At 62.3% G+C, this 24,709-nt stretch overlaps 1 protein-coding gene across 1 annotated transcript in view; it reads left to right on the top strand.

The window, feature by feature from the left end:
• The window catches only part of ELMO2 (engulfment and cell motility 2), a 33,539-nt gene extending 12,493 nt beyond the window's left edge, over nucleotides 1-21,046 (top strand). Inside the window, exons 3-21 of the mRNA XM_056108443.1 lie at nucleotides 504-544; nucleotides 1,252-1,324; nucleotides 1,887-1,937; nucleotides 5,356-5,537; nucleotides 7,153-7,252; nucleotides 8,237-8,388; nucleotides 9,260-9,338; nucleotides 11,790-11,840; nucleotides 14,257-14,379; nucleotides 14,833-14,967; nucleotides 15,474-15,578; nucleotides 15,671-15,779; nucleotides 15,916-16,052; nucleotides 16,531-16,694; nucleotides 16,871-16,983; nucleotides 17,070-17,177; nucleotides 17,901-17,983; nucleotides 19,626-19,703; nucleotides 20,846-21,046. Coding sequence (XP_055964418.1) covers nucleotides 504-544; nucleotides 1,252-1,324; nucleotides 1,887-1,937; nucleotides 5,356-5,537; nucleotides 7,153-7,252; nucleotides 8,237-8,388; nucleotides 9,260-9,338; nucleotides 11,790-11,840; nucleotides 14,257-14,379; nucleotides 14,833-14,967; nucleotides 15,474-15,578; nucleotides 15,671-15,779; nucleotides 15,916-16,052; nucleotides 16,531-16,694; nucleotides 16,871-16,983; nucleotides 17,070-17,177; nucleotides 17,901-17,983; nucleotides 19,626-19,703; nucleotides 20,846-21,046 — 2,085 coding nt within the window. The remainder of the gene's footprint in view (nucleotides 1-503; nucleotides 545-1,251; nucleotides 1,325-1,886; nucleotides 1,938-5,355; nucleotides 5,538-7,152; nucleotides 7,253-8,236; nucleotides 8,389-9,259; nucleotides 9,339-11,789; nucleotides 11,841-14,256; nucleotides 14,380-14,832; nucleotides 14,968-15,473; nucleotides 15,579-15,670; nucleotides 15,780-15,915; nucleotides 16,053-16,530; nucleotides 16,695-16,870; nucleotides 16,984-17,069; nucleotides 17,178-17,900; nucleotides 17,984-19,625; nucleotides 19,704-20,845) is intronic.
• The last annotated feature ends 3,663 nt before the right edge of the window (nucleotides 21,047-24,709 follow it).

Genomic DNA, 24,709 nt, shown 5'->3' on the forward strand with positions numbered 1-24,709 from the left:
GCTAAGGCTGAGAGGGGGTCTGGGATCAGGGCTGGGGAGAGGAGGGGATCTGGGGTCAGGGCTGGGGATGGGGAGGGGCCTGGAGTCAGGGCTGGGGTGGGGAGGGGGTCTGGGGTTAGGGCTAGGGCTGAGAGGGGGTCTGGGATCAGGGCTGGGGAGAGGAGGGGATCTGGGGTCAGGGCTGGGGATGGGGAGGGGCCTGGAGTCAGGGCTGGGGTGGGGGTGGGGTCTGGGGTCAGGGCTGGGGTGGGGAGGGGGCCTGGGGTCAGGGCTAGGGCTGAGAGGGGGTCTGGGATCAGGGCTGGGGAGAGGAGGGGATCTGGGGTCAGGGCTGGGGGTGGGACGCAGGGTCAGGACTCATGATGCCTCTGAGACCAGCCTCAGGGGAGAGGCCTGCGGGCCTCTGGGGCAGCCAGCCCGTAGGTCAGCTGGCCGGGCAGGGACTTCCTGTGGCGTGCTCGGGCTCAGCACTGCTGCAGGGCCTCTGTCTGTCTCCCTTGCAGAAACGGCCCCTGGCGTCCATCATCAAGGAGGTTTGTGACGGGTAAGTCGAGCTGCCCTTCCGAAGCCCTGGCTGGCCCCCGGACGGAAAGGGCCGAAGCCGCCCAGGCCTCTGGGGGGTCCGTGGTGCCCAGCTGGGAGCTGGCCCGGGGCCTTGGGTCAGGCTCTGCTTGTCCCGGTCCGGAAAGGCCAGCCTGAGCCCCGGGGCTGCGGCCTGTCACCTGCAGAAGGCAGACTTATTTTCTGCAGCGGGGAGCTTTGGGTCACCCCGGGCAGTGCTCGGCCAGGGGCTACTCTTGACTCTGGGTGTCCCTCCGGCCATGCTCAGGGGCCATGCAGTGCCGGGGGCCCAGCCAGGTCACAGGTGAGCCGTAGGCTGGGTGGCACTGAGTCCCCGCCCTTCTCTCTGGCCCCAGCCCAACGCTTCTTCGTTCATTGTTGTTTGGGCCCCGCACAGTGGATGCCCCTGGACAGCATGTTCCCCATCTGGACTGGGGGGTGACCACTCAGTGCAGGGGGTGGGGGTGGGGGGGCGCGTGGTGTGACTATTGGCCGCCTGCTTGCCAAGCTCGTGCGTTAGCCCTTCGGAACATCCCCCGGGCCCTGCGGCCTTGTGTGTTTTCGCCTCCTGTCCCTTCATCCCGGACCCCCCACCCCGAGCCCACAAGCAGCCCCAGTGACAACTACTTGCAGCCTCCGGCCAGCCCCGAGGCGCGGCCCGGCAGGCTACGTCCCCCTTCTCTTACCCAGGTGGTCGCTGCCCAACCCGGAGTATTACACCCTCCGCTACGCCGACGGCCCCCAGTTCTACATCACCGAGCAGGTGCGCAGACTTTCCTATCCCTAGCAGGGTCCTGATCTGTTTGTTACTTTTGGATCGTGGCAGCATTTGTCCGTGACCTCGCTCGTAACTTCTAGTTGAGTATCGTGGCCCTTTGGCCCGGCCCCTCCTGCGCCCGGCCGCCCTCCTTCCTGAGTGCGGTCCTTCCCCAAGCTGCTCCCCGGCTGTCTCCCTGAGTGCTCGGGGCTCCCGACGCTTTGTCAAGGAACTGAACGCCAGCGGGCCGGAGGGAGGAGCCCCAGTTCCAACGCTGGAAAAGCGTTCGCGGCTCTCGTCGGGCCAACCTGCTGTCGCATTTCTGTTTCCTTCTGTTTTTATTTGGGCGGGGGGCACACCTGGCGATGTAACTCCTGACTCTTTGCTCAGGGAACTCTCTTGGCGGGAGTTTGGGGGACCGTAGGGGGTGCTGGGGGTCAAACCGGGGTCTGCCACGTGCAAGGCAGCCGCCCTCCCTTCTGCACTATCGCACCAGCCCCAACTTTCTTTCTGTCTTTCTTTCCTTAATTTTTGCCTCGGTTCCTCTTGTCCCCTCTCTGCTCCCCAGACCCGCGGTGACATCAAGAATGGCACCATCCTCCAGCTGGCCGTCTCCCCGGTGAGTGCTCTGCGCCCCCCCAACCCTCCCACGCCGTCCCAGAAACTGGTGCTGGCATCGGGAAAGCCTAGCCCTGCTCTCAGAACCATGCCGGGAGTAAATCGGCTCCAGACCCCTGGGGGACAGAGGGCAAGTTGCCGGGGGAGCTGTTCACGGTTGCCCTCCGCAAACAGTGCTCAGGGGGACCCTGCGTGGCAGCCGTGGCCCTGGTTTGAAACCCAGGCACCCTGAGGTTCCCCTGTGCACCCCCAGGAGTGATTGCCAAGCAGAGAACCAGCAACAGCCCTGAGCAGCGCCGGTTTGGTCCAGAAGCCTCTTTTCCAAAGGGAGATGGCCCAATGGCCGATCTCTCCCGCCCTGGGAGCATGGAGACGTGGGCTGACAGGAAGGAGCCTTGCAGGAGCACTTCCTTCCCCTGGGACAGAGAAGCTTTGTCTGAGGGCTCTTTAGAAAGTAGCCCGTTGGGCCCTGGATAGCCCTCCAGTGTCCCCTGGACTGTCTGTCACCTGTTGGACCTGTCATCAGGACTTTGAGAGAAAGTTCAGAAAATACTGTCTCCTGGTGGTTCCCAGATCCAATTCTCCACCCAGACCTGGAACCTTCTTCAGCTGCTTTGACAGATGCTGTTTGGTTGCCTCCAGGGAGGAGGGCTCAGTATCTCTAAGGACAGCCTCCCGGGCAGGGGGGTGGGGGGGAGAGTAAAGGGGTAGGGGGCTTGCCTTGCTCAAGGCAAAGCAGGGTTTGATCCGGCAGCCCATATGGTTTCTCAAGTACCCCCAGGAGTAACCCCTGAGCATTGCAGGGTGGGGCCCCCAAACCAAAAAGCAGAACAACAACTCTGTATTTACTAAAAGTAAATTACGCCCACCCCCGGGGGGGCCAGATGTGCATTTACTAATGGGCCACGGCGCTCTGTCTCTCTCGCCGCCCATGTTCGGTGGTCTCGGGCCGCTTCTCCCACCCCGGAGAGGCCGATGGCGATGGGTGGACGAAGGAAGGAACGAGGGCCAGGCTGGCTGGTGTCAGTGGCAGTTTATTCCATTCCCATCTCCATTCTCCTCTGACTCTCCTCCTGCTGCTTCCTCCCCGTCCAGACCCCCCTCATCCTCCTCTTGGGTCCTGCGCCTTCATACCTCTCCTCCCTGCTTCAGCCTCCCCATTCTACTTCATTCTCCTTCTTGCCCATCGCCCCCCCAGACCACTCGTACAGTCTAGTTAAATCCCAAGACATGAAGGGTTGGGGCTTACACGTAGGAGTGGTCATGCAATCAACAGAGGTAAAGTCCTTCCCTCAGGGGAAGCTGCTTCTAGAACAGATTCTCATCCAGCAAGAGGACTCTCCCAAGACTGAAATTCCACTTATGGGTGTGGTTTCTCCTTTCCTTAGTCCAACAAACACACATTCACAATATTAGTCATTTTGTATGGGCACAGTAAGAGAGACATTAAGCTTATAGAATTGCTCTCCTGGGGCCATTTCGATCTCAGACGACAGGGCTCAGGCCAGATTAGTCTTTCCTATCCCTATCAGGGTCCTAATCTCATCGTTACTTTTTGGATCATGACAGCATTTGTCCATGACCAGGCTCTTAACTTACAGTTGAGTATTGTGGCAATTGGCCTGGCCCATTTTGATGCCAGGGTAGCTCACAGCTTGCCCTGGGTCCATATAGTCCCTCGTCAGGACCCTGCTTTTGGGGTGCTAAAAGCTAAGGGCAACTGAGGCTTAAGTTGAGGAAGCAGATGTCCTGGAGGGAATATTATTCAGAGCCAACTAACTCCCAAGTTCCAAAAGCGTATTATTAACTGTCTTCCTGTGTCTATACAAAAGGACAGTGCTTTAAAGTAAACTATGCAAAAGGACATAAGAGAAGGGAAAAAAAGCACAATTTCTTTCTTTTTTTTTCCCCTTATTTTCTCTGTCTCTTTTTTAAAAAATTTTATTGAATCACCGTGAGATAGTTACAAGCTTTCATGTTTGGGTTACAATCTCACAATGATCAAACACCCATCCCTCCACCGGTGCACATTCCCTACCACCAGTATCCCTGGTATACCCCTTTTTTCCCACCCACCCCCTGCCTCCATGGCAGACAATGTTCCCCATACTCTCTCTCTCTACTTTTGGGCATTATGATTTGCAATACAGACACTGAGAGGTTATCACGTTTGGTCCTTTATCTACTTTCAGCACACACCTCCCGTCCCAACCGATTCCTCCAGCCAGCATTTCCTTAGTGATCCCTTCTCTATTCCAACTACCTTCTCCCCTCCCCCCCACTCATGAGGCAGGTTTCCAACTATGGAGCAATCTTCCTGGCCCGTGTATCTATTGTCCTTAGGTGTGAGCCTCATGTCATGTTGTTTTATACTCCACAAATGAGTGCAGTCCTTCTATGTCTGTCCCTCTCTTTCTGACTCATTTCACTTACCATGACCCTCTCCATGTCTATCCATTTATAGGCAAATTTCATGACTTCATCTCTCCTAACAGCTGCATAGTATTCCACTGTGTCGATGTACCAAAGTTTGAAAAGCAATCTTTCATTCACAAATATAAAAATCATAGATTTTTGAGGAATCTGACCTTACAAATTAAGAGTCTGATGAAGGGGGAAAGGTAATAGACCGGTTGGGGAAGAGAGCACAGAGAGAAGAGTTTACCGATAAACTCAGAGGAATGGAAGTGCCTCAGGAGCACTGTGATAAACCTGAGCTCCCTTGTTAGTAGCAAGGGGAAACAGGACATGCCAACGTTATCCTAAAATGTTCAGAGCTACACGCCGATAAACACAGAGAAATGGCGGTGCTTCAAGAGCACTGTGACGGGTACCACCTGGTAAACCTAAACTCTTTGTGGCAGCGGGGAAAAGCACAAACCAGTGTCATCCTACAAACAGACGCCACGAGACAGCTGCTTCCACCATCGGGCGGCTTAGCTGCAGCGGGGGCGTTCCTGTCCCTCTCTGCTCCCGGTCGCTCTGAGACACCCACAGGGAGTGGACTGTCCCCGTTTCTCCCAGTGGGGGGAACTTTTTAAAATTATTTTTTAACCACACCCAGTGGTGCTCAGGGCTTTCTCCTGGCTCTGCACTTAGGGGATCACTCCTGGCAGGGGTTGGGGGGACCGCATGGGGTGCTGGGATCAAACCAGACCACGGTGCTATGGCTCCAGCCCTTGGTGGGAACTGCATTCTCCAAAGAGCAGAGTGGTTGGTGGTGCAGAATGGATTCGGAGAGCTGCTGGCGGGATTCTCCCTGCTGATATCCCGGTCCACCCTAACAGGCGTTTTCTATAGCAACTTGTGAGCAGCGTGAGAGCGTCGCTGCCCGCCGTGAGCGTGTCTCCCCCCTCCCCACCGCCGCCCCCCCCGCCCCCCGGGCAAGTGGCAGACCTTGAGCTCTTGGTCTCCCGCAGTCCCGGGCTGCCCGCCAGCTGATGGAGCGGACGCAGTCCTCCAGCATGGACACCCGGCTGGACGCCATGAAGGAGCTGGCCAAGCTCTCCGCCGACGTCACCTTCGCCACCGAGTTCATCAACATGGACGGCATCGTGGTGCTGACGCGGCTGGTGGAGAGCGGAACCAAGCTCCTGTCCCAGTGAGTGACCGCACCCCCCTTCACCCGCCCCCCCCCAGCTGTGCCCTTGGTTGGGCCAATGTCCTGGGGTCAGTGCCCTGGGGGTTGTTCGTTCAGCACTGTGCTTCCCCACCGGCCCCTCCTCAGCCTTGGGTTCTTTCACGCTAAGAGGCGGCACCCAGCACCTCTGTGCTGGGTGAGCATGAGGAAACCGGGGCCCGGGAAGCCAGGATGAGAGCTACAGGCTCTGCTGGTGAGTGGGATGCGTGTGGCCTGCTGTACCTGGGGCCACTGGCCTGTGCCCGCATGGATGTGTGCCCGGAACACTCCTCGGCCCCCACTCCCCAGCCTGCCCCCACTGCATACACACACGTACGTGTGTGTGTGTGTCCACGCCCCCCACCCCCCAGCACACCCCACCCCATCCCCCTTCTTCCTTCCCCCCCTCATCCGAGATCAGAACTCGGTGACACGCCACCAGTACCTTCAGGAGACGCCAGAGTTAAGATGCACTGGTGGGTGCTAGAGCGGTAGCACAGCGGGGAGGGCGTTTGCCTTGCATGCAGCAGACCCGGGTTCGATTCCCAGCATCCTCTAGGGGTCCCCCCGAGCACCGCCAGTAGTCATTCCTGAGTGCAGAGCTAACAGTAACCTCTGAGCATCGCCGGGTGTGACCCAAAAAGAAAAAAAGAAAAAAAAATAGATGCCTTGTGGGGCTTAGCCTCGTTGCCCCCCACAGGGAAGAAGCAGACCTTTCCATTGTCTGCTAAGCTCACACACAGGGAGTCGAGGGCGTGTAGCCCGTGGCTCCGCCCCTGTGGGATTCAGCTCAACCACGAATCAGCTCAACCACGATTCAGCTCAGCCACGAATCCCAGGTCACCGTCGGAAGCCTCGGATTCCCAACCGCACTGAAATCCCCAAGTCCTAGGCTGCCAGGAGCCAGGCCGGGCATCCCTGCCGACTCCCGCCAGGTCGGGGCCGGGCCACATTGAAGAACAGGCGAGGGTCGTGCCTCCCTGCCGTGGGGGCAGCGAGGGGTGTGGCTCAGCCCCATCTGAACGGCCGGTTCATGAGAGCACCGTGCCCACGTGGCAGGGACTCGGGTGTAGGGCACGGGACAATGGAGACACCGTGTCCACCCTTCCCGCTCCTCTCCCTCTGTCATCCTGCCTGTGACCCAGCCCGGCGAGCTGAGCACAGAGAGCTTTCACGGGTTTTACACCGGAAGGATCTCCAGTTCGGGAGAGGAAATGTGCACGGTGAAAAAATCGCTGTGCAGGAGCTGACTTCGGCGGGGCCAGAGTTGGTCCTTTCCCCCGCACGCCGTCACCCTCTGGCCTCAAGGTGACGGTGGCACAGAAGCTTCCTAAGGGAGCCCCCGCCCCTCGCGTGTCGGGGTGTGGCAGGGGGCTGGCTTGGGAGATGCAGCGGACAGCACCCCCGCAGTGAGGTGATGTGGAGAGGAGGCTCCACGTGGGGCCAGGGCAACGGGGGTGGGGGGACGGCGCCTGCCCCCGTGTCCCAGGGGTGCTCGCGCTGTCCTCCTCCATCCCGCCCTCGGGGCCGTGCCTGGGCCTCCCCCCACCCCCCAGAGCCCGTTTCTGAATCTTGGTTTATTCCGTGCGTGTCTCAGCTACAGCGAGATGCTGGCATTCACCCTGACCGCCTTCTTGGAGCTCATGGACCACGGCATCGTCTCCTGGGACATGGTCTCCATCACCTTCATCAAGCAGGTGCGGCTCCCGCCTACTGTCTTGCTCTCCTCTCGCGGGGGGACCCTGAGTGGGAGTCCTGCCCAGGGTGAGAACGGCCATCAGTGAGAGTTGGGGTCACACCAGCCAGGCCACCGGCCCCTCCCCGGGTCTTCCCAGCCCCCACTTCTCAGCTTTGCACGTGCAGACCTGCCTTCCGCTCACGGATTCCGTTGGGATTTTGCCGGGCGGAGCTCAAGAGGAGGCCCTGCTAGTTTTGCCCTCTTCTTTTTTCTTCTCCGAGTGCCAGTTTAGGAAACTGAACTCAGGGGCTGGAGCAGTAGTCCAGCGGGGAGGGCACTTGCCTGGCATGTGGTCGACCCGGGTTCGATGCCCAGCATCCCTTTGGGTCCCCCGAGCCCTGCCAGGAGTGATTCCTGAGTGCAGAGCCAGGAGTCAGCCCTGAGCATCGCTGGGTGTGGCCCAAAATACACACCCAAACCAAAACAAAAGAAAAGAAAGAAAAAAAAAACCCCACAGGCCTCACCCCTGCAAGCAGTGCTATGGGCTGCTAGCGTTACAGTGCCTCCTGACTTAGCGCTTTGCACTTGCTGATGTCGGAGGGGTGTGGGCAAGAGCCAGCTGAGCCCATGGCAAGGATGTCAGACTGGGGGGTTGGACTGGGAGAATTCAGGCCTTTTTGTCTCTGAGGTCCTCGCAGTGGCTGGGTGGCGGTTGGGGGAGGGGCCGTGGAGAGGACATTCACTCAGCTCCCTCCCGCTCCAGCCCTCCTGGAGGAAACCAGGATCCCGCCTTTTAACTCTGAGGGGACACAGTAGACTGTGTCGAGCGGTCAGAGGTGGCGGCGTCCATGCCGAGATGGTTCCTGGCACGTGGGCCGGGGCAGCCGTCAGCTGGGCGGAGAGGGCACCTGTCCGCCCTGGAGGCAGCGGCCCCGGAGGTGGGCGTCCATCCCACAGGGGGGCCCGGGGCACCCTGACGGGTTTTCATCCCTCCCGGCTGTAGATCGCGGGGTACGTGAGCCAGCCCATGGTGGACGTGTCCATCCTCCAGAGGTCGCTGGCCATCCTGGAGAGCATGGTCCTCAACAGCCAGAGTCTGTACCAGAAGGTCGCCGAGGAGATCACGGTGGGACAGCTCATCTCCCACCTCCAGGTGTGAGTAAGGCCCCGGGCCACCGCCGCAGCCCTGCTGCATTCTGGGGGCTGGCGCCCGCCGCACACTCCTGCCTCCCTGCCTCCCCCTTCTCTTCTAGTCTCCGACCACCTTCGGCCGTTGTTCAAACCTGATCTCGTCATGCTCCTGCTTAGACTCCCCTGTGCTTTTTTTGGAGGGGGGTGAGGGGCTTTTTGGGTCACACCCGGCGATGCACAGGGCTTACTCCTGACTCTAAACTCAGGAATTACTCCTGGCGGTGCCCGGGGACACTATGGGTTGCTGGGAATCGAACCCAGGTTGGCCGTGTGCAAGGCAAACATCCTACCTGCTGTGCTATCGCTCCAGCCCCTGCAGGGTTCACACTTACTCTGGGCCCATCCCTGAGCCCCAGATCAAGAGGCTTTGACAAGGTTTTTAGTGACCGCCCTGATTTCAGTCTCTGAAGAACGTGGCCGTTTGCATCCGTCACCGTCTCTTTCTCTTTAGGGGGACTCAGGGTTCACACCCCATGGTGCCCAGGGCTTATTCCTGGCTCTGCACCTAGGGCTCACTCCTGGCAGTACTCGACCCTGTTGGGTGCCGGGGCCTGAACTCAGGTCGGCCGTGTGCAAGGCAGACGCCCGACCTGCCCTATAATCTCCCCAACCCTGGTGCTTTCCTTAACCAGGTCGTGAGGGCGCAGCTGGCTGTCAGCCCAGGCCCAGCTCTGCGTCCTGTTTGGGAAGCAGTGCCCAGAGGGTGGAACTGCCCCTGGGGGCTTTGGAGCCTTGCCCCGGAGGATGCAATGGGAGGATGCAATGACACCGTCCGCATGTGTCACCTCGCCGCATGGGCCTCCTAACCCCTCTGCCTCTCTCTCTGTTGACGCAGCTCTAACCAGGAGATCCAGACCTACGCCATCGCACTGATCAACGCACTTTTCCTGAAGGCCCCAGAGGACAAGCGGCAGGTCTGTGGCCACCCTCCCGTGCGGCGTCGCCCGGCTTGTTCCGAAGGGAACCGCCCCAGCCGCCTGGGCCCTGCAGACTGTGACCTGGGCCTTTTCCCCAGCCCCCTCGGGGACTGCGTGGGACGGGCCCAGCTGGCAGAGAGAACTTCCCTGGTGGGGGGAGGGGCCAGCTGCTGTTTCCCACGCCCCTTGCCCCGGCAGCCAGCCACAGCCACTGGGGTTTCCCCTCCGCTGGCCACGCAGACCGACCTCAGGGCCACTCTGCTGAGTCCGCAGGGACTGGACTCACATGACCCCCGGGAACAGAAGTGGGAGAGAGCCCCGAGCGTGGCCCTCGGTGCAACAGCTCAGCCCCGGCTCCCGGTGCTTTTCCTCCTCCGTGCCCTTCGCCCTTCACTCCTCTGAACCCTTTCCCTCACCTGCGAGCCGCACCCTGGGTCTCTCTGCTACTCATCTGTAGCCCTGGGCATGTCCCGGGGACAGCGAAGGCTGACAAGCCAGGGAACAGCAGGGGGTCAGGGAACAGGGGGCGATGGCTGACCCCGGTCAGGGCCCTGAGACCGCAACTTCCGGCTGCTGGTGGGGCTGGTGCCTTTCTGGGACTCAGTTTCCATCTCCCCTGAGGACGAGGGCCAGGGGGCATGCCAGCACCCTGGGTCTCCCTGCTTGGAAGCCTGGAGGGGCGGAGGGGAAGAGGGAGCCTGCCTGCTCTCCTCCCGCCGCTGTTCTCTGGGCCCCAGGCACATTCCCGAGCTCTGGTCGGCCCCGTGGGAGGACCTGGGGCATCTGTGTGTGGTTCCATGTGTCCTCGTCTTTCTCGGATGCTTCGAGCTGTGAGGCTCCTCCCTCCTCCCTCCTCCCTCCCTGCTCTGAGTGTCGGCTGAAAGCTCATTCTTCCATCTGCTTCTCTCTGTGCTTTTTTGCTTCCTGCCGGCAGGACAAGCACCTTAACCCTCTAGACCTGCCTGTGACTGTAAGTAGCTCTGCCTCGTGCCAAGGGCCCCGGCCGCGTGCCGGAGGGGGGCGGCCAAGCAGGGCACGGCTCAGGACGCCCAGACGCGGGGCAGGCAGCCGGCCCTCAAATCTCCCTATTATGCCAACGCTTCAGGGGCGCACCAGGGGTGCAGGGGTGCCCGCCCACAGCCGGAGAGTGAGGCCAGTCTCACGCTTCTCACTTCCTGTCCATGGACGGTGGTTCTGCCAGGGAAGATCAGATTTGGAAATGGCCCATGACTTTCATGTGGGCAGGCCCTGGGCACCGGCGGCCTTCCGTCCCGTTGGCCCTAAGCATGGGCTGCTTCCCAGATCTGGGGAAGTTTGGAAAGGCTCCAGCCGTTGACCCAAAAGGGGTTCAGATGCTGGGTTCTGGGCAGTTCAGAGAGGTCAGCCTCATGAGGCAGTGACATAGGACGAGCATATCCCCCAAGGGAAGCTTCCAGGCTGAGGCCTCAGTGTGCACAGTAGGTAGGATGTTTGCCTTACACGCGGTTGACCCAGGTTCGATTCCCAGCATCCCATAGGGTCCCCCGAGCACCGCCAGGAGTGATTCCTAAGTGCAAAGACAGGAGTAACCCCTGGGCATCGCCGGGTGTGACCCAAAAGAGAAAAAAAAATCTAATTTCGGAAGGCACAGTACTTAAAGTTATTAGGTGACGCGGGGCCAGGAGACAAGACCCATGAGAGGCCATCAGTGCCCTGAAGGGCAGTAGCAGCCCCCCCCCCGCGTTGTTTGTGGGGGAACAGCTTCACCTTGCGGAGCTCCTTAGGGTGTTCTGACGTCACCACCCTGACATTCCCTCGGCGGTGATTAAACTATCACCATTGTCATCGCTTCACACACACAGAGAGACACAGTGTAGAGCAGATGTGTTTTTGAAGAGCCGCAGAACGGTTGAAGGGGACGGTTGGGGGGTCACCCTTTGTGCTTCGCATTCCCTCGCCAGGAGGCCCCTGGGGCGAGGGCTCTTATTTCCCCCAGAGTTCCCGGGAACTGGGGTGCCCTGTCAGGGTCAGGACCTCACACCCGGAAAAGAGCTCCAAGAGCACCCGGAGCGTGGCCAGTCACCCCATGCTCTCCCGACCAGAGGGTCAGCGCGGCTCTGTGCAGCTGCAGTGCTGGGCGGGGGGCCTACAGGGTGTGGGGGTCCGTGCTGCCCCCCCGTGGGGCCCGTGTCTGCTGCAGCCGCGCACAATCTGTCCATCCCCGGCGTCCATGTGCCTTGCCTGTCTCGTTCTCCACCATGTCCTTGCCCTGCCCGGAGCAGGGCCACCTCTTTGGGGCCGGTGAACACCCACAGACACCAAGAAAACTCGGGGGCTCTCTCGAGTCGGAAGCACCAGGGTGGCGGGGGTGGGGGGGGAGTTGTTCGGCCCGTTGATTCCCAGGGGAGCGGGGGCAGCTGGGCGGCGGGCAGCAGGCGCTGGCCTCACGCCAGCTTCTCTCTCTCCCAGGACATGGCCAACGCCTTCGCGCAGAAGCACCTGCGCTCCATCATCCTGAACGTAAGTTCCCGCCCCGGCCTGGGTTTGGCTCCCCTGAGGTCCCGCTCCTGAGCTGTGGGTGACTGCGGTCGCTCCCGTCCTTGTCACGATGGAAACGCATATTCGAAGGGGCCAGAGCAGTGGTGCAGGTCAGGCACTTGCCGTAAACGTGGCCGATGACCTGGGTTTGAGCCCCTGGCACCCTGGCACCCCGTGTGGTCCCCTGAGCACCGCCAGGTGCCGTTCCTGAGTGTAGAGCCAGGAGGAGGCCCTGAGCATCACCAAAAAAGAAAAATGAGATTTGTGTCAAGTGGGTGGTCACGTAGAGAGGACTTAACGAACACTCCAGAACACTACTCAGGCTAGGGAAGATTTTTTTTTTTTTATCTTAATCATGCTGGAGACCAACACCCACCCCCTTCCCCAGGCCTCGTACATTCCTGCTGAGCCTGGGCCCAGGAAACTTTTCCTCCTTGGTCAGCTGAATGTGGGCCTCTCATGTCCATCCCATTCTCACCAGCAACCACAGCCTCTAGCCCAGGAAGGGTTCAGGCCGCCCTGTCCCTCCACACCTGGCTTTATCAGGGGGTGGGAGTGGGGTGGGATGGGTGTATTTAACTGGGCCCACAAGAGGCCGTCAGTCCAGATGAATCGTGGGAGGGGTCTCTGAGCAGTGCCTCGTCCACTTGGGGCTTCGGGCCAGTGGGAAGGATGGGTGTCAGGGGCCCATGTGGGCTTGGAGGGCACCAAGCAGGAACAGGCCAGACTGGTGAGGGACAGGCGCCCCGTGAGGCATGTCTGCCCCAAGTGGACACCACACAGACCTGCAGGGACAGGACCTGGGAAGGTGTGGTGGGTCCGGGGGAGGCCGGAAAGTGGCCCCGAGGCCCAGCCCTGTGGGCCCACGGTCGGGATTTCCTCAAATGGCACCTGGAGGTCCTGCGTGTGTGGCGGGGAGGGATGGAGGCGTGGAGTGGGGCTTCAGCTCTCTCTCAGGGGCGGGCCCAGGGATCCAGGGGAGAGGGAGGGCCAGGGACAGGAAGGGGATGGTCGTGAGAAACGAGGTAAGGCTGGGAGCTGGGGCAGCTGGGAGCGGTACGAGGCACCGGGAGATGACCGTGTCCGGCCCGGTGCATCTGAGCGTGGACTTCTGAGTCTCCGGGCCTCCATCTGCTTCTCTGGAGCAAAGGGTGGACGGAGGACGGACGGACCGCCAGGCTGAAGAGCACCGGGCAGCCGGTGCAGTGCCAGGGTGCCCAGCGCACAGGATCCCGGTTCTGTGCATGGAGCCAGCCACCATGGCTCTTGGCAGGCAGAACCACCGAACCAGGTGCCAGGCTGCAGACACAGCCCCTTCTCGTTGGCCGTCACCCCCCAGCCTGCTGGCAGGAGGGGCCCGCGCCCACCTCCCTCCAGCAGCCGGCCGGCCAGTGACTGGACATCCCGGTTTCCCCATACATTCCCAAGAGTGACCTCCCCTTGTCCTGCACGCACGCAGGAGGCTGCCTCGTAGGGAGAGGTGACACTCGTGTGACACTCGCGGCCTCGGCTGTCAGGTGTCAAGGGGTCCATCCAGAGCTGACACCGCAGCTCTGCTGCCCCCTGAGGACAGTAAAGGTGCCGCTGTCACTCAGAGCCCTGACGTGAACATTCGGAGAGGATGGAAAACGCCCCCTCCCTGCTCTGTGGCCAGGGGCAGCCACTGGCCACACATGGCCACTGGCCCTCCCCCGCGGCCAGAGCGCCCGAGATCGTGCCTCGTTCCACTGATGGAAACGGCCTCGCATTGAGTCTGAGTCGGAGAGCAGGCAGGACATGGCAGACTGCGGGTGGGGCTAGACTTGGAGCCTTGTCCATTCGAGAGCGTGGAAGAGTCCAACACTGTCCAGAGGGCGCGGGCAGTGCTGGGAGCTGGCAGGATGCAGGCTGCTGGGGGAAGGACACGGGCAGCAGGGGTGGGCAGCGGAGGGACCCCCGGGAGGAGGGGCTGGACTGGGGGGGGAGGCACGTGGAGAAGGGAAGGAACACATCAGTGACGGGAGAGGCCGGGGGGTGGGGGGTGAGGACCCTTGGATGTGTGCCTCCCCCCAGCCCCTTCTGAGTGAGGGTCTCTTGGTAGCATGAGAGGAAACAGCCTTTCCTGAAGCCGCTCTGGGGGAGGGGGCGGGCAGCACTTGCTGCATCTGAGGGGGGCTAAGAGCCACGAGGCCGGGTAGGGAGGCAACCTCCGCCCATGGCCCGTGTCTGTAGTCCTCGGTTCTGACCCAGCTCACTTGCAGCTTCCGCCTTCCCTTCCACCGCTTGGCCTCGTGGAGCCCTGAGCAGTGGGGGTCCGGCGGGAGCCCCCGAGCCTGCAGCCAAGCGGCCTGTGCGCACCGCAGACCCCTGCCCAGAGCCCCCCGGGGCTCAGCGAGTGACGCCGCCTTGCTCCTCGCAGCACGTCATTCGCGGGAACCGCCCCATCAAAACCGAGATGGCCCATCAGCTGTACGTGCTCCAGGTCCTGACCTTTAACCTGCTGGAGGAAAGGATGATGACCAAGATGGACCCCAATGACCAGGCAGGTGCCGGGCGGTGCTGAGCCCTGCTGGGCCTCGTGGGTCCTCGTGGGTTCCCCCCACCCCCCACCACCTGTTTGGTGTGTCCAGTTTGGTGTCCCTGTGTCCAGTTTGGTGCCTCTCTGAGCCCACTTCCTGCCGGCCGTTTCCCGAGCCTGCAGCCTTCCTGCCCATGAGTGACGCCTGCTTGGAGCTGTCGGGCTCAACAGGGACTCGTGGGCCTGCACTCTTGCTCACTCACTGCCTCACCCACTGACTCTGTCTCCCTCCTTTTATTGGTGGGTGAGGGGTGTTTGGACCACACCTGGAGATGCCCAGGGTCACTCCTGGCTCTGCGCTCAGGGGCTACTCCCGGTGATTCCTAGGGTGCTGGAACTGGGGAACCTGGGTCGGCCACATGAGAGGTGAGTGCCCGCCCGCCGTCCTATGGCTCCGTCCCTGTCTCCCCGTCTCAGGCGCAGAGGGACATCATCTTTGAGCTGCGGCGGATTGCGTTTGACGCTGAGGCTGACCCCGGCAGCGGCCCCGGGAGTGGCACGGAGAAACGCAAAGCCATGTACACCAAGGACTACAAGATGCTGGGGTTCACCGTGAGTCCCCCCGGTGCAGGCAGTGGGCCCACACTGACAGATCGGGGACCCCACCCCATACCCCACCTCCTCAGGGCAGCCCAAGGCTGACCGATGGAAAAGCAGGAGGGGACCTGGCGGCTGTCAGAGTTAGGCGCCACCTTTGGCCCAGTGGCAGGATCTGTCAGTAGGACAGGAGGGTCCCTTGGCCGCCGCAGGACAGGATAAGGTGCTTGCCTGGCGTGGGACTGACCCCAGTTCAACCCCAGCACCCCACATGGTCCCTCGAGCCCTTTTGAGCACTGTAAGGCCTAGCCCAGGAGCACTGGGACCCAGAGTCCCCTGAGGGAGAAGCTGGAGTGGGTCTTTGATGGTGCGACAAGGTTTTTTGGGGGGCGTCAGCACCCATGTGAGCAGAGCCCCGTCGCAGGCTGTGCTCATGGAAGAATGGAGCCCGCCCCCCCCCCACCACGTGGCCCTGACACCTGCTGCCTACCTGGTCTCAGTCGGGTCCATCCTTCCTCCAGAACCACATCAACCCCGCCATGGACTTCACCCAGACGCCCCCTGGGATGCTGGCTCTGGACAACATGCTGTACCTGGCCAAGGTCCACCAGGACACCTACATCCGGGTAAAGGCAGAGCCCGGCCCTCCCCCCGCCCACGGCCCCGGCGCCCGCCTGGCTCCCGGCCCCCCTCACCGCCCCCTCCCCGGGCCCTGCAGATCGTCCTGGAGAACAGCAGCCGCGAAGACAAGCACGAGTGCCCATTCGGCCGCAGCGCCATCGAGCTCACCAAGATGCTGTGCGAGATCCTGCAGGTCGGGGAGCTCCGTAAGTCGCCGCCGCCGGCTGCAGCTGGGCCCCGAGCGGGCGTCCTTGGGGACCGGGCTCCCCACCCGCGTGGGAGGGCCGCTCCCGGGACCCCCGGCCCTGCCCCCGCACCCAGCGTGCCCCCTTCCTCCTGCAGCGAACGAGGGGCGGAACGACTACCACCCCATGTTCTTCACCCACGACCGGGCCTTCGAGGAGCTCTTCGGCATCTGCATCCAGCTGCTGAACAAGACCTGGAAGGAGATGCGGGCCACGGCCGAGGACTTCAACAAGGTGGGTGGGCGTGGCCTGTGCGTAGGCCCCGCCCCTCAGGCCTGGCCCCGCCCCGACCTCGGCCCCGCCCTTTGTCCTGGCCCCGCCCCCGGCCACAGCTTGGCTATGCCCCAGCCATGCCCCCAGCATCAGCCTGGCCTCGCCCTGCCCCGCCCCCAGCCTCGGCCGGGCCCCGCCCCTCTCCCAGCCTGGCCCCGCCCCAACGCTAGGCCCGCCTCCACTCGGCCCTGTCCCGGCCCCGCCCCCAGCATATGCTAGGCCCCACCCCGTGGTCCAGGCCCCAGCCTGGGTCCGGCCACGCCCCCCAGTCCAGGCCCTGCTCCCCCAGCCCCGCCCCTCTCCTGGCCCCATCCCCCATTTCAGCTTCACCCCAGCCCCCCAGCCACGCCACACCCTGGCCGCGCCCCTTAGCCACGCCCCTTGCCGGGACCTGCCTCCAGTGCCTCCTGCTGCTCACTGAGGCCTCTTCCCGCTACAGGTCATGCAGGTGGTCCGCGAGCAGATTACCCGGGCTCTGCCCTCCAAACCCAACTCCCTGGACCAGTTCAAGAGCAAGCTCCGGAGCCTGAGCTACTCGGAGATCCTGCGGCTGCGCCAGTCGGAGCGGATGAGCCAGGACGACTTCCAGTCGCCGCCCATCGTGTGAGTGCCCGGGTGGGGCCCACGCCCCGCCCCCCATCTGCTACTACACGCACACACACACACACAGTGCACACACACACACACACACACACCCGCAGACACACACACTCGGGCACTACCCCAGGAGGCCCGCAGCCCCGTGACCTGCACCCTCCCGTGTCCCGTGTCCTCTGCAGGGAACTGCGGGAGAAGATCCAGCCCGAGATCCTGGAGCTCATCAAGCAGCAGCGCCTGAACCGGCTGTGTGAGGGCAGCAGCTTCCGCAAGATCGGGAATCGCCGGCGGCAGGGTGAGGCCCGGGACCCCCGGCCCCGAGCCCTCCCCTCCCAGCGGCCTCCTCCTCACTCATTCACTGGCCTGGCCCATTTGTTCCAGAACGGTTCTGGTACTGCCGCCTGGCGCTGAACCACAAGGTCCTGCACTACGGGGACCTGGACGACCACCCGCAGGGGGAGGTGACATTTGAGTCGCTGCAGGAGAAAAGTAAGGGCCTTTCGGGCTCCCCTCCACACCTGGTAGTACCCAGGGATCATGCCTGGCTCTGTGCTCAGGGACCCTGGAGGGTGTCGGGGATCAGATAGACCCGGGTCAGTCGTGTGCAGGGCCAGAGCCTGGTCCGCTGTCCTTTCGTACTGACCCCTACAGGTTCCATCTGTGGCACTTTGAGGCTGGGCCTGGTATCAGGCTGTCTCCAGCTGTGTCTGGCCATGGCCTGATCATCTCCTCGGGAGCTAGTAGTTGGGGCTTGGCTCTTGTGGTCTGGCACCTGGAGACTAGAGGGTAGGGACAGACCCTCCCTCCCCGAGAGCAGTGGGCATGATTGTTGGGGGCTCCCCTGACCCCGCCCCGGGTGCCTGCCTCTGGGATCCTTCTGGAAAGTGGGCGTTGCTGTCGCCTGCCCCTCCTTAGGGCGCAGGATGGGCGGGAGCATGCCGGGCACTCTGCAGATCCCCGCCGGCTCTCTCTGCTTGCCAGGGGCGCTGCAGGTCGAGGGGCCCCTGAGTGGGCCCCAGCTTGCAGGCCGGGGTCACGCTCAGTAAGGAACAAGACAAGGGGACGTCACCAGCCCTCCCCAGCAGAGCTGAGGCGGGGTGAGGGGGGCGGGGGGTGCTGGGATCCAGGCAGTTCCTCCCCGGTCCAGCCTCCAGCACCCACTTGCAACATAGAAGCTCCCAGAAGCTAACCCCGCCTCGTCCCGTCCCTCAGTTCCCGTTGCAGACATCAAAGCCATCGTCACCGGGAAGGACTGCCCCCACATGAAAGAGAAGAGCGCCCTGAAGCAGAACAAGGTGAGGGGCCCTGAGACAGGGCAGGGTCAGAGGGGCAGGAACCCCGAATCCACACCCAAGCATCCTCTGGGACGCCCTCCCTCCCCCTCCCCCCCCTGCCCCGCTCACTCTCACCAGCCCCAGGACACTTGGCTCAGCATCCTGAACACTCCCAGAAATAAACATTCTCACAGAGTGTGAGACAAGCACCATCCTGCCCCTTCCCTTAGCACGCTGAGGAAGCCCCGTGTGTCAGGGCTGTTGAGAGCGTTGGTCCAGTGTCAGGCTCTCGCTCCAGCTGACGGCACCGAGGCCACACCTAAACGTGTATCTGGTATCTGACATTCTGTCAATGTGTCAATGTTTGGATTTCCACAGACTGTCCTAGAAGTGTCCTGACTTGCTACTTGCTGTGTGTATAGACTCGTACTCTGTGTGTGTGTGTGTGTGTGTGTGTGTGTGTGTGTGTGTGCGCGTACAAGTGTGCTCTGTCTCTGTCTCTGTCGCTCTCTCATTCAGAATACCAATTCTGCGCGCATGTGCGCGCACACACACACACACGCACACACACAGTGATTATTCTGGGACGTTTCTTCACTCCTGACCTTCCCTCTGGCCCTCCCAGCCTTCCCTCTGTCTCTGTGAACTTCGGTATTGAAGAAGCCAACTCCCAGAGTAGTTTCCTGCAGTCAGAGTAGTTTCCCGAGCCAGGCTTTGCCAGTTCCCTTTCCCTGGGTGTGGTGTAGTTTGTTCCTCGGTCCTAGGACTGCCGCTGGTTGAGAGATGCGGACGCCAAGCCCAGCCAAGTGGGCCCACCCCCCAACCCCCCTCTGCATGACCACCTGGGTGGGGTGGCGTGTGGTGAGAGCCGCCTGGCCTGTGGCTTCTGAGAGATGGTCCTGATCCGCCTGTCCTCTGCGTGGGCCAGCTGGACCCTCTGTTAAAATAGCCAGCCCCCCCAGGGAGGCCCCGCGCCATGACCCAGTCCGAGTGGCTTTATGTCCATTCTCCACACTGTCCTGAATTCAGGGATTTGAGCAAATCCGACTCACTTCCACCGCAGTTGTTGGCTGCCGCTCGGGTCATCCTCTCTTTGGCCAAAATGTGCTTTCGTTGCAGTGGCTCTTTAGGCTGTTGGTTTGTTTTTAGTTTGGGGGCCACACCCAGCGATGCTCAGGGCTTTACCCCCGACTCTGCACTCAGGAATTACTCGGGGGACCATAGTTGGGGATTGGATCCGGGTCGGCCTCGTGCATGGCCAACGCCCTTCCCATTGCACTTTCGCTCCGATTCTCTTCAGAGGAGGTGGGCGTCTTCCGGGTGGTATGGCCGTAGATATGGGCCCTCTTCAGGCGTCGGGACTCGGAGCCATGACCAGGCTGTCTCCCTAAGGCCACAGGCACTCATGGGCAGCGACACTCAGGCTCTTCCTGCTGAGAAGCGGCTTCTCCACCCTCATAAGCACCCTCACAAGCTCCTTGGGCAGGGAGCAGGTGGTGACGCCAGTCATCACTGAGCCTTGCCTCTGGCCACAGTCACACGTGTGTCCAGGGACCCCAGTGGCACCTGTCCCCATCCGAACACATGGTCCAGTGGCCCAGGCCTCGGTGTGCAGCACTAAGGTGGTCGGGCTGTGCCCTCACAGCGCCCTTGTTCTCCTCAGGAGGTGCTGGAGCTGGCGTTCTCCATCCTCTACGACCCCGACGAGACCTTGAACTTCATAGCACCTAATAAGTATGAGGTGAGTGGCAAGGGCGCCGGATGCCAGGGCAGGCGCCTTCCGGTGGATTTAAAGAGCGCGGCTCGTGGCTAGATGGACTTGCAAGCAGTTGAGGTCGGCAAGGTTTCTTTCCTGCCCCTCGCCTTCCTATGCGTCTTTATCCCTGCCTTTACGAGCCCTTTAATTATATTTTTTCCCGTTTTTTTGGTGTTTGGCTTTGGGGACACCCCTAGTGATGCCTGGGGCTCCTGGCTTGGTGCTCAGGGGTCACTCCTCGCAGTGCTCTGGGCACTGTAAGTCACAGTGCCAGAGATCCAGCCCATTGGGCTCTCTGGCCCTTTAATTGCATTTCTTAAATTGCAGTCCATGCTCCCTTACTACCTTAAAATGTAAATCCCAAAGCATGGACCCGAGAAGTAGCACAAGAGGTACTTGCCTGGTGCGCGGCTGCTTGGGGGCGACCCTGGTTTGATGCCCAGCACCACACAGGGTCCCCTGAGCACCATCAGGTATGGCCCCAAAACAAAACCAAAATACTGGGCGAGAGAGAGAATACAGTGGGCAAGGTGCTTGCTTGCGACCGGCCTGGGTTGGCACCACAAGAAGCAAACCCTGCATACAGAGCCTAGAGTAAGCACCAAGCTCTGCCAGGTATGCCCTCACAAGCGAAAGGGAACAGTTGGGGGACTGGAGCAATAGCACAGCAGGGAGGGCGTTTGCCTTGCACGCGGCTGACCCAGGTTCGATTCCCAGCATCCCGTATGGTTCCCCCGAGCACCACCAGGAGTAATTCCTGAGTGCAGAGCCAGGAGGAACCCCTGTACATCGCGGGGTATGACCCAAAAAGCAAAAAAAAAAAAAATTTAAAAAGGAACAGTTGATCTTTTGCAAAAATGAATGACACCATCCTGATTGATCTCTGCTCTTCTCCCAGATGCTTTTTTTTTTTTTGAAAGTGGGATCTCCTTGTATATTTTCACTTTCACTGTGATGGGGGGCTCTGGTAGTGCTTGGTGGACATGGTGGGGGGGTGTTGCTGGGGATCTAGCCCCCCAGATCACTTTGGTTGATATGGCACAGGGCCCATGAGGCCCTGAGTCCCCGACGAGACAGGGCCCTGGGCAAGGCCCCCTCGTCGTGACCCTGTGTACCCCGGCCCGCAGTACTGCATCTGGATCGATGGCATCAGTGCCCTGCTGGGGAAGGACATGTCCAGCGAGCTGACCAAGAGCGACCTGGACACGCTGCTGAGCATGGAGATGAAGCTGCGGCTGCTGGACCTGGAGAACGTGCAGATCCCCGAGGCGCCGCCGCCGGTGCCCAAGGAACCCAGCAGCTATGACTTCGTCTACCACTACAGCTGAGCCCGGGGTGGGGCGGGGGGGAGGGGGGCGGCCGCCGTGCCCGGCTGGGCCCAGGAGCGACCCTCGGTCTGGTGCCTTGTCTTCCGCTTGTACAGAACCTGTAGTGGCCACTGGGGAGGGGGCAGCCGGCCAGGGCCCACCCGGGGCATCCTCTCGACTCCACTCCCCCTCCCGGGCACCGCCTGAAGGGGGCCCAGGAGCCCCGCCAACACCCGAGCTGCCTCTGGGTGTCATCACAGCCCTCAGCCCATCTTGTCAGCCCACTGCTGGACCCGAACGGGGACCCCCAGGAGCCTCTGCCAGCGGGGGAGCATCTGTGCCCATCTCACATCCGGGCTCCCGTGCCGGGCTGCTGCCATGGCTACACACCCGTGGCCACCGCCCCGGCTCTTTCCTGCCCATGGGGCAGACGGGCTCACCCTCCTGCCTCTCCCGCCCTCCCCCAGCTGACCCAGACATGCAGGCCCTGCCGCTCACCTCCAGCTGGACAGCAGTGCCGTCACACAGGCCTCCCTGCCCCTCCCCACTCCACCCTTCATTTGTCTCTTCTTCCTTCCTGGGGCAGGATGGGCCCCAAGCCTGAGGATGCCGGCCCCCGGGTTTGCTGTCCTCAGGATGTCTGCCTTCCCTCGCCCGCCCTGGCACTGTGGTTCCGTGCCCATGGATTCAGGGGGCTGCCAAGGCCACAGTTGTGCCAGTGGCAGGTCACCCACCCACCCACCCACCCTCATCCCCCACCCCTCCCGCACAGCCGCTGCGGGCAGCCAGGAGCCGGGACATCTGGCCCGGTAGCTGGCGTGGTCGGTACTGCCCCGGAAGGGGGGACTGTTTTCTTTACTCTCGGCCATACGTCGACAGACATGTATATATATTTATATGAGACCTGCCCACCCAAGGAATGAATGTTGTGAGGAAAGCAACATTGGAGGCCAGTTGTATTGGTACCTGGGAAAGGGACCCTTCCGGGCGTGCCAAGGTGAGCGGCCAGGAGCCTGCCAGTAACCTGTTTTCAATAAAGACTCTTTGACTTACGCACTGAGTTGCGGGCGACCTTCATGCCCAGCTCTGGGTGCCGCACTTGCTTCTGCTGACACCAATCTCGTACATAGACCCCCTTCCTGCTCTTCACCTTCTGTTTCCCTCCCCCCACCCCCCCGATTGAGGTGCTCAGAATCATAACCCGGTCCGGGGCGCACACTGCTGGGGTCTGGTCTGTGCGGCCTACTGGGACAGCAGGGAGACCTCTGGCCGGACGCCCCGTCAGCAAGCCCCTGCCTTCTCCTGCTGGACATGGGGCCAAGGAACGGCCCGTGCACTGTGCCCACGGGAATGGCGCCCATCTGCCAGCTGTGGTGTGCACTGTCCCTTCCCCATCCCCAGCTTAGAGGTGGTGGAAGACACTGGCCCAGCCTCCTGGGTCACTTCTTTGTGTGTGTGTGTGTGTGTGTGTGTTGGGTCACACCCGGCGATGCACGGGGTTACTCCTGGCTCATATGCTCAGGAAATGACTCTTGGCGTCATATGGGATGTTGGGAATCAAACTCCAGTCGGCAAGGCAAATGCCCTATCTGCTGTGCTATCGCTCCAGACCCTCAGACACTTTCTAAAGCAGCAGGAGTGCAGAACCCCTGGGCTCGGGGCCGTGGCAGGGGGTGGGTGCCCACTGGTGGCGGTACCCAGTGAATGATGCCAGTGGGCCAGGGCAGGGACAATGCCCTGCATACAGTCTGGCCTTGCACATTCTGTTGGGCGTGGATAGTGCGGCCTTAGAGTAGGGGACACCGGCGGCAGCAGGAGGCGGCTGCAAAGCTCCCAGGCCAGGACCCTTCCCATCAGCGCCCGGAGTCCTCCTGTGGGAGGAGGAAGATCCCGGTCGCGGGCAGCGTTCCTGGGGCCTCCACCTGCCCTGGCCAGAGTCTGGGGAGGGTCCCGGAGGTGGGTGGGGGGCGGTGTGAGCCTCCCCTCCGGCCTCGTTCCCCGGGGAGGGGTCGGGCCCCTGCAGCGGGCGCAGCAAAGAGCTGCAGGTGCATCGTCCGCGACGCGGTCCTCCGGGTCCGGGGTGGTCACTCGGCCCCGCCCGGGCGCGCTGCAGGTCGCCCCGCTCGCCCAGCGCTGCAGAGACGCGCGTCCCGTCCCGCCCGTCAGTGCGGGCCAGTGCCCAGCTCGGCCGCGCCCCCCGCCCCCCCCGTCCCCCCCCCCCGTCCCCCTCGCGTCGCCCCGCCCCCGGCACTTCCGGCGGAAGTCCCGCCCCGCGCCGCCACTTCTGACAGCGCGTCCGGCCGGCGCCCGCCCGCGGCCAGGTGAGGGGGGCGCGCGCGCGGGTGGGCGGGCGGCGCTGGCCGGAGCGGGGTCGGGGGGTGGGTGGCCGGGGCGGGGGATGCTCGGGGCCGATCGGGCCCGGCAGCCGGACGCCGCGGAGGGGCCCGGGGCCCGCGCAGGGATGCCCGGGCCTGGGCAGGCGCACCTCGGGGTCGGGCGCCCAGCAGGTGCGGAGCGCAGGTGTGCAGAGCCGAGAGCGGGGGTGCAGGGGCGCCCCAAGGCGGCTGCTCCGGGGTTGCCTGGGTCCTGCAGACCCCACTCTCCTGTGTGTAACGCGTGATCGTCCCCCACCGACCCCCCGAACGCAGCTGTGCGGACCCCCCCCCCCCACCGTTGGACGGAGGAGGGGTCGGGACCGGAAGCGGGGACCCCCCAACCCCCCGCCCCGGGACAGCCCAGCTCGCCTTAGGCAGGGTGGTGAGTCCCACCGAGAGGTCCAGGGGTCCCGAACGAAGCATACGGGAGGTGCCCCCTGACCCACAGGAGGGGAAGAAGGGAGCAACAGCGAGAACATTCTCATCGTTGGTTTACAGGGGGTCTGGGGGGCAAGTGGCCAGGGTCGCTCTGCGCTTAACTTCCTTGCTGGTGACTCTGGAGCAGAATGGGGCAGGAGTCGGGAATTCTGTCTGAAGCGCCTAGAGTTCAGGTCATGACTGGGGTGCCACCAAGTAGGCATTGGGAGGTGCAGGTACAGCCCTGGGGGGGGGGGATTTGTGTGCAAGAGAGGGAGATGGTCTGGGGAGGGGGGGTGTGGCTCAAGGGGTCCAGCCTGGTGTATCTGAGACCCCCGCTTCCATCCCTGGCACTGCAAGCTGACTCCAGCTCCCCTGGCCCTGCTGGGTGTGACCCCACCCCACCCCAAGCACAGCCAGGCCAGCGGGGCCCACTGGCGGGGTCCCAGGGGCTGAATAGACGAGCTGTGTGCGTGTGGGTGCAGACCCCGGGGCGGGCCCCTGCTGGGAAGTGAAGGAACTCATGCAACCCTCAGTCCCTGGGGTTTACAGCCAGTGTTGGACCAAGTGTCTCAGAGAAACAGGACCTGAGCCAAGGGACTGGGGGAGGCTGGTGGCCAGATGTTATCCCGGAGGAGGAAGTGATCAGTTATGTAAGATCAGAGGCCTGCCCCCTGGGGCCAGAGTGTCTGTGTGTGTGGGAGGGGGGAGTGGGGAGGAGGAAGGGTGCCCTGCCCCAGACCTGGCAGTGCCAGGGGGCTCTGGGGACAGAAATTCTGCAGAGGCAGGAGGGGACCAGCCTTGCCCTGAGCCAGCATCAAGTGCCAGGGACTGCCCTCAGGAAACAGGTGTTTTCGTCCTTGTCCTCTTTGTGTCTGAGGAAACTGAGGTC

Source organism: Sorex fumeus, unplaced genomic scaffold (genome assembly GCF_029834395.1).
Source record: "Sorex fumeus unplaced genomic scaffold, SorFum_2.1 ptg000213l, whole genome shotgun sequence".
NCBI lineage: Eukaryota > Metazoa > Chordata > Mammalia > Eulipotyphla > Soricidae > Sorex > Sorex fumeus.